We start from the raw sequence: 8,768 nt of genomic DNA on the forward strand, positions 1-8,768 counted from the left end.
CTAACGCATGACCACGCTCGGTGTTCCTGTCACGTTCCACAGTTGTTCTCAGATGCGTCGTGAATGCGTTTTTGCCGCCACTGAATCGCCGTTGTAAATCAACCCGAGGTGTCTCTGCCGCTCCTCCTGTCGTTCTAGGTATACCATATACCCAGATAGAGACGGGACTCGCACAAGTATCTGTTTCTTGAAACGATACACACGAGTGTAATGTCATGCCACCACTCAAAAACCGCACTTTTACCGGCGCCATTTGTATCGATTCAATGGCCGCTGCTAACCGCTACGATTCTAACGCGAGTCCTTGTGATGAATATCGCGTCTCGTGCTAAAGATGACATGTCGTTCGAGCAGTTGACAAGTACAAACGCGGCTCATACGAACTTTTGTGCTGATATGAATGGATTTCTCAATCGTAATCTAGCAGCTTTCTGAGAAAGATAAGACGATAAGTAAATCTACCTAACCTAAAGTAGCTACGTTTCGATCGTTTCTAACAAGATCCTAAAGAACCTTTACAAAACAAATCAAAATTTTATAATAATTCAACCAGTTGAGTGGAAAATGTATGTAGTACACGTATGTATGTACGTATTTTACGTATGTGTATTTATTTCTAGAGAAAACTTTTCAAATAACGACGAGAAGAATTAATATCAAAATTAATGTAACACAATTGGAAGTGAAACTTGTATGAAAAAAATCAGAATGGAAGCAATGGAGAAAGCAAGCCTCTAACCACATCTGAACGATTTCTACAAAATTTCTGTAAGACTTTATGAATTTAAATTAGTCGTTTTGACTAGTAGATAGTTTCTAATGTAACCTTTCTGCATAGTTGAGATTATTTGCATTATTTGGGTAATCTTAAGAATGATTGAACAAAGGATTGAATATTGAATTAGCAAACAGAGTTAGGATATTGAGATGATTTCGTTAATCATTGTTGTTTAATTTAAGGAATTTTGCTTTTAGAATCTACAAACAATGCTTCATTGTTCATTGTTCTGACGCTTTATAAATTTCCGGTATGTGTATTATTTCTGTTGAAAATTGTGGATCTTTGAAGCCGAAATAATGTTATAGGAACACAAAATTTATACTGAGGATTAATATTAAAATAATGATATACTTATTTCATGGACGATTCCTTATATATTCATCGATACACACTTGCACGCGTCTCAGCACTTTCTTCCAGTTAACCGACTGAACTGTTTACATTCCTTTGTTTTCGAGACGCTGCGCACACACATACTTCCACACACTGATATTCACATACAAGTATCTCTACTATGCATTTAACCCAGCCCAGCACAGAAAATTATACATATCTCAACAATTTCTAAAGAATCATGTGTCTATCGTCCAAGAAACGTTCAGTGAAATGTCAACCTTCGACGCGTACGTACTACGAGTTTAACCTGCTGAATGATTGATTCCATTGCGCCAGGATCGATCAGAGTTTATGTGCGAAGGTCGCAATCTTGACAAATTGCCTGTCCTTGATACGAAGGTGGCTACTGAAGCGAACTTTCTTCCAGATTTTTACGATAAGCACTCGCCAAAATTTTTTTACGCATCACATAAAGCAGAGAAGATCCAGATTGACGTTGGTATCATTTGAAAATTCCCCTGTTACGTATCTCGATTGTTTCTTTCTATTGCAGCTAAGTGATTGCGGATTTTGTCACCAGGTGGTATTGCCAACCCAACATTTCAATATTCTCACGTATTTTTCCTTTTGTTTCTTTAAATATCTTTTCCAATTCAAGTTCTAGCCAATTTTAGTGTTTCCCATACACACTTACATTTTAATACTTTTATACAAACAGTTCAACATATTCCAAACTACTTCTCTTTCCAAATAAACCTATCTTCCACATTTTTCTCTATGGTGGATTGCAAATATTTTTCTGTAGAATTATTCTATTCCCTTAACTACCGATATTGTATTTTTTTTAAACATGTACATTCTATTGCGTTGGCAACTAAGTGATCGTGGATTTTGTCAACTTAACTCCAACCTAACCTCAACCTAACGCCACCTAATGACAAAATCCGCAATCACTTAGTTGCCAATCCAATATCAGAAGATGTAAATCCTATGTCTTCAAATCCTGCACGAATGTTTTACGTACTAAAATATTCAAGGAAAAGTGGATGAAGGCTGAGAATACGAAGTTGGATCAATTTGGTAGAAAGTCGTTCTCGTCCAGCCATTAACTCTTTTCGACAGCCTTTTCCATTTCCACCTACTTTCCCAGCTTGGATTTGGAATTCCTACAAGGGAGCGCTTCCACAGCTACTTCGCTATTCTGATTCCAATATTTTTCTCGAAAGCTTCCATCCATCTCATTATCTCTTGCTTTTCCTAACAAGAGTACAATTTTTTCTTAACCTGCAATGCACGTAACACAAAGCTCGGATCTTTAGATTTTAGTGTAACGAACAGCAATCGCCTTCCAGTTTATAATTTCGTATTTTTCTATGATTCTAAGCATTAACAAAAATAATTAAAAAAAAATTCATTATTTTTGGAATACGGAAGAAATTTCGAAATTTGCAGGAAATGGAAGTTGTTTGAAAAGTGTGGCGTGCATTTCGGCTAACAAAATGGCGACGCTATTTCTCGCGCTCATTTCACGTTGAACAGCGTGCGCGTTTAAAACGCAACACTTGACTCGCGCGTGCCGCACTCTCTTGTTGCACGCTGATAACGCCAGAAAGAACAACGACCGACACAAGTTTCCACTTATCTAATGTCGGCCAGCGAGATTAACGAGAATCGCGTACATCTGACACCACATAACACGAATTCCCCTTAAAAACCGAGTAAATAAAAATAAGATTTCTTTGAACTGAAATGAATCTGGATTAGATAACTGAAAAAAATCTGCAATCGCTTTTAACTTTGTTCAGATCATGTTGCTACTAGATCAGAATACTACGAATACGTGATTTGATAGGTTTTAAAAATACACCATTGAATTTGAAATAATTGTAAGAATTGAAAATAATTCTGCAAACAATATCCTGAATTAAGTTTAATTTAATTTTTTTCTGGCAGTGAGAAAATTTTGCCTATTATTGCTTGGCAACTAAGTGATTGCGGATTTTGTCATTAGGTGGTAATGACAAAATCCGCAATCACCTAGTTTCCAACCTAATAGTTCCAGAATCCCTCATTAGGTTAGGTTTTACAAACATAATTTAATTGCAAGCTAAATCAGTGTAGACTTGAATTTTTCTTTCAGTGACTGTGAAGTTTTGAGGCCTAAAACTCTATGGAAAAATCAATGCAATATACGTATTGGCATTTTACTATAACAGTAATAATTGAAGAAATAGAGCCAGGACAAAGACAAGTTGGTCATTGATTTAACATGTACAACGTCACACTCCTTTATTACACCGATCTCTACATTCTGCAAACTGTGTACAACACTCCGTATAGCAGAGAATAGCCTCGCCTTACGTATACAGAATAGTCAAACTAGTCAGTCCAAAGTCCTTTCTATCTACGTCAGTTAATTTATTGTTCGCCAGGATTAAGGTTTTCAGCGCTGAAAGGCCTGCAAACGCACCAGATTGCACTACAGCGATCTTGTTATCAGAGAGATCCAACCTTTTCAAGTTGGACAGTCCATTGAACACTCCGTAGTCAACTCGGGTCAGTTGGTTCTTCCTCAGGTCCAATTGTTCCAACTGACTGAGATCTGAGAATGCTCCTGACTCGATACTTGCTATCTGATTGTGATGCAGGTTCAAAATCCTTAAACCAATCAGTCCTTTGAAATCGTTCTTGGACACGCTGTTCAATTCATTCTCTTCGACAAAGAGACCGTCCAACTTGTGCAATCCTCGCAGCACTCCTGGCTGAATTGAGGTTAGTTTATTGTTCTCCAAGTGAAGACGGGTCAATTCTGGCATCTGACTGAACGCTCCAGTCTCTATGCTGGTGATTTTATTGTCGTTTAACCAGAGGAACGTCAGCGACGAAGATAATCCTGAGAACGAGTCCTTGTTCACCGATTCGATGTCGTTGTGTCCCAAGTACAGCCACATCAAGTTGGACAGATCAGCGAAAGTGTCTTTGGGTATCTCGCTGATCTTATTGAAGATCAGAGATAGCGAATGCAATTGCTTCAGTTCTGAGAACAGATTCGGTGACAGAGATATAACGTTGCTGTCTAGGTCCAGCCGTTCCAGTTTCTCCAATCCTTTGAACGACTTCTTTTTCACCGCGGAGATTTTGTTACCCAGACCGAAGCTCAGCTTCGTGGTCGTTAGATTCTTGAAGGTGTTTTCTCGAATAGCCAGCAGGTTCAAGTCGTGAATCTCTAACGTTTCCCCGAATTCTTGTTGGCTGACGTCCACCAGGGTTCCCTTTTTGTCGCACACCTTGTACCCTTTTATCTGCCTGCAGGTCTGTTGTTCCTGCGATCGACCGATCGTGGAAAATAGTAAAACGATCGATAGAACGGACAGATACGACTTCAGCATTTTCAGATCGAGTTTTCACGCACCAGGTTAAGTTATTAACGATCGGATCGTGACTGACCATCCGTTCTCAGCTCTCGTATACGTTGTTCGGTGCATAATGTTTGCAGAGCCTCGATTAGATAGAGGCCACGACCTCTGACACGATTATCTGACGAGAAGGGACACGCTTCTCGCGAAAATCTGACTTTCAACCTTATTTACGCATCCAATACCTTATCAACGTTACGATTTCGTCCCACTTCCGCGCATCTTGCCACCACGCATCGTTTCTTCCACGCTACGTTATCGCTTGTTTTCCAATGAAATTCTTTTCCACACTGCAGTTGACGAATTGTTGAGAATCGCGCGGAATATCGTGACCGTTTGATTTTTCTGCCATCTACGACTGCCTCAGAAGTTGTATGAGAATATGAACGGGGAGCGTACGGTTGAATAATCTGGATAGCAAGCGATAAGCACTGTTGCAGGCTGATTGTGTAGCAAGATACTGTAAATAGGTGTCAAGCGGTGGAAGACTGATTGCACGAGGGAAAATGGTGTAAATATTAGAAGACGAGGTGAAATCCTATATCATCCTCAGAAACAGAGATAAATCCTCTTGAATCCTTAACGGTCGACGATCAATTGCTGAATTGCAAGCGAATACAGATCAGATTCTAAAGATTAACTTCTTAGTAGTGAAAGTAACACCTAATTTGATGTAGTATCGTGGACAGATTGCCTAAGGAATATCTGCTGAACCATAAACAATGTTGCGAGAAAGTCTAAGTGCCGACAGTATAGACCTAACCTCAACCTAACCTCAACCTAACCCCAAAAGGGTCTGGAAACTTCAATGGGCCGAGTGGCCCATCAATGTGTCGTTGGTCCTTCAGTCGAATAGTTACGCGGTGGAAGGTCTACGTGACTGTTAGGTTGAAGACACGGGCAGTGGTGCAATTAAGAAAATCACTGGTCGTTCGAATGGTTTCGCGTAAATTGAAACGTTCCACGAGCAAGGTAAGTCAGAATTCAGACTTTAGATGTACTGACAGAATTTGTTACGTGAATCCAACAGAGTGTCTGGAGAGCTGATTTTGGAAAGGTTTATATACTATGGGTTTGGCTCTTATGGAGAGGGCGTTGCCGGGGCCCAAGGTCACAGGTGGTACTGTTTTCTCACACTGCAACAACCTCTACGTTGTTGTTTCGATGGCCAGCAAGATGTTCGTTAGATATTCTTGGTTTTTCTATTGCTAATTTATGGCTCTGTGACATGACTATGATCGCGGCGGTTACGGAACACGTATGTGGTGAGGCTGTGAGAAAAGACAAAGGGATGCTTGAGGGAGAAAGACGAATTACCAGGCAGTCGTTAACTAAGAGTGGAGTTGTGAGGAGTGGAGAGTGGACTTGCCAAGTTGTTATGAGTTGTAAACTACTAACTGTGAGTTGCGAATTATCCATTTAGTTATCTTAATTATACAGTACTACTGTATTCAGTTCATGTTAAATGACCATCGTTTCCTGTTTAATCCATTGTAAATAGATGCATCTATCAATAAACTTATGATTTAGGATATAAATCATTGGCAACCCTAATTTCTAATATTTCTGAATAAATAAATCCTATAGCGGTAACATGAAATTCTCTGCTCGTGCCATCGATCAGATCGCCATCGTAAAATTGAATATATCGTCTACCGTTACACGCCAGCTAATTCTTTAATGTTCTGATCATAATTCTTAAACCTCTGAATAATTTTTTAGCTTTACCCCACCTTCTGTAAGTGTCCCGTTTTTTACGAACAGTTAACGTGCGTAAGCAATTGATGATGACCTTATGTGCACGTGTCAGAAAATTCGATAAAGTGCAAGTATTCGGTGCATGGATTTCAGCGTACCCCAGTTGCGTGCAGGTGCACTGAAACAAGCCGGGGAGCTACGAGAGGAAAAAAGAGGAAAAGCCAGTTTCACGGGAAGTCGAGACACGACCGTGAACTTGCGTCGGTTTTTCCGACTACTGTCGACAAGAGGCCGGCCTTTTTTCCACGACCTACTTCCCCCTCCACAAGGCCATTCTTTAAAACGCGCCTTCTGCTTTTCCAGGCTAATTAAGCGATTCGAAACGGGTCTAATTATTCCAGCGACCGATCCGCGTGATCTCGAGCGTTCGGATTGTTGGACGAGGAGTGGCAAGGTGGCAGGAATAAATCGTTTTTCGAGGAGCGATGGGAAGATGGGGCGAAAGAGAGCGAAGGAGTAGGGATAGAGAGTGGTGGGGGAAACGAGGAGAATGGTACGGCAGGAAGGGGATGAGGCGCGCGCGGAACAACGTTGCTCGTTGGATGGAAACGAGGGTCGATACTTCTGGCCGAGAAATATCGTCGATAAATTTCCGCTTGTCGCCGATACGTAGATGCCTCGCTCGTGATATTTTGTTGCCGTGACGGTTTCTAATAAAGCCGCGGCACCGAACTTTCCTCTGGGGAAGAACCAGGCTATCGATCCTGCGACTCGCGGAACGATCTTCCAAGATACTAAGGCGCTGTTGCAATTCGGCACGAGAAAGTCCGAGTCTGACGAATTAAGACGAATGTCGCGGTGGCCATCGATGACTCATCGATCTTCGGTCGGTTAGCTGTTCGTGACGCGTCCAGCGTCCAGATTTGTTTGTATTTGCTGACAGAGAGGTCGGTGGAGAAGTAGAGTTTCTGATTGTTAGCTGATAACGAGTAGGATCATTCTATTTTGGAAAACCAGACGAGTTTTTTTTTATTATTTAATTCGTATCTTACAATTTGTCCAGTTGGACATTTGTTAAATTTTTCTAGCTTAATTGCTAAATAAAAAAAGTGGATGGCTAACCCCAGCGGGATACCATCTTCGAATTTGACTAGTTTATTTCTTTAGTGAGATTAGTGGGGTATTTACTTTTTAGTCTTCTTTCTATGAGAATTTAGCCGATATTTTCGCTGTTCGGTGGAAATGTCAGGTGAGTTTGTAAATTTGTGGGTGTTTTTAAAGTAACAGAAGAAAAAGACGAAATTTCATTCTTGAAGAAGCAAATTTTTACTTTTTCTCGGAGAATAAGAATTGCAGTATTTTGAAAGATTCTTTTCTCACTGAAGTATGTGCCATCTGATGGTAACTTTTTCTCAATATGATTTTGAGAAATAAAATAATCAAACAGGAAGATGGTATCCCACCAGGGGTAGAGCCATCTACTTTTTATCATTTAGCAATAAAGCTAGAAAAATGTAAAGTACAAATTAAATAATAATAATAATAATAAAAAAATATGATCTTGAACTTACGAATCACGTGTGTTTTAACAGAACAGTGGTAAAGCAGGAAATCGTAGACCGACTGGATAATTGCGAGAACTTTCTGCTTCAATTTCTTTTTCGTATTGGGTAATTGGCTGTCTCACGATGGACATTATTCTATCGCTTCTTTCTATTCAGTTTCATACCTCTGTTTTCTGCAGTTTGATTTATAATCAGAAAAGAGGAAATGAACGTTCTATTTCATTACAGAAAGTCCACAGTTGCGGTTAGCTTTTTATCTCGGTTCCTTTGGAAGATGGGAAAAGAACGATGACGAAAAAGAACGGTAGAGTCTGTTGACATATGTTACACGTCAGATTTCTGTCAGACCTGTAATTTTTCGCGATCGCGTTCCTTTGTGCCCGAACGATTAACCCATTTCCGCTGAAGATCGTTCTTTGTAAGAGGAGGTGTATGAGGGTAATCGTTCAACGTTTCTACATGACGTCACGGGAAACTTGGAAAATGTAGAAGAAAATCTACGGGAACGATGTTCTGAGAACTGCGAATTCCATAAAATTGTCTACGTCCTTTTACAAAATATTACATTTGACAATTATCATTCCGAACAAAGCTCGCACAATACTCAGTTCAGTCTGAATAAAACGAAACTTTTTCGATCTATTCCGAAAGATAACAAGAATTTCGTCGAACTGGAAAATTCCACGAATCTGTGAAAATGTGGTCGTAAGATTTACGAAAGCGATTAAAGTTGGTCAGTTTTATGAAACAGAATAGCTAAAAAAGGAAGAGGAAAAGGAATACATTTTTACAAGCTTTGCTTTTTCGTCAAATGTTACGTAAAATGTTAGCGGCACAGCCAATTACCTTTGAAATTCTAAATTCGCCACTTATCACGTCCGTGACACCTTTTTTGGCATCGAGTCGATCACCTGAACGATGGCAGCGGCGATTTTCAAGGCTGGCGCGCCTCCTATCGACAAACTTTCTACA

The 8,768-nt window shown here is 40.1% G+C and overlaps 2 protein-coding genes across 2 annotated transcripts; one reads left to right on the plus strand and one right to left on the minus strand.

Moving 5' to 3' along the window:
- Positions 1–3,380: 3,380 nt before the first annotated feature.
- LOC100744145 (insulin-like growth factor-binding protein complex acid labile subunit) lies at positions 3,381–4,907 on the minus strand. Its single transcript, XM_024370264.2, has one exon. The coding sequence runs from the start codon at positions 4,504–4,506 to the stop codon at positions 3,475–3,477; it is 1,032 nt and encodes a 343-aa protein (XP_024226032.1). The 5' UTR covers positions 4,507–4,907; the 3' UTR covers positions 3,381–3,474.
- On the plus strand, positions 4,905–6,745 carry LOC117152128. The gene is made up of 2 exons (XM_033322868.1): positions 4,905–5,505; positions 5,564–6,745. The coding sequence occupies exons 1-2, from the start codon at positions 5,362–5,364 to the stop codon at positions 5,954–5,956; spliced, it is 537 nt and encodes a 178-aa protein (XP_033178759.1). The 5' UTR covers positions 4,905–5,361; the 3' UTR covers positions 5,957–6,745.
- The last annotated feature ends 2,023 nt before the right edge of the window (positions 6,746–8,768 follow it).

This window comes from Bombus impatiens, unplaced genomic scaffold (assembly GCF_000188095.3).
Source record: "Bombus impatiens unplaced genomic scaffold, BIMP_2.2 scf_0699, whole genome shotgun sequence".
Classification (NCBI taxonomy): Eukaryota; Metazoa; Arthropoda; class Insecta; order Hymenoptera; family Apidae; genus Bombus; species Bombus impatiens.

Coding starts and splice junctions, on each gene's coding strand:
- LOC100744145 (XM_024370264.2), bottom strand. CDS start 4,506: ATGCTGAAGTCGTATCTGTCCGTTCTATCGATCGTTTTACTATTTTCC.
- LOC117152128 (XM_033322868.1), top strand. CDS start 5,362: ATGTGTCGTTGGTCCTTCAGTCGAATAGTTACGCGGTGGAAGGTCTAC. Junction 5,506..5,563: donor TGAAACGTTCCACGAGCAAG/GTAAGTCAGAAT, acceptor TGAATCCAACAG/AGTGTCTGGAGAGCTGATTT.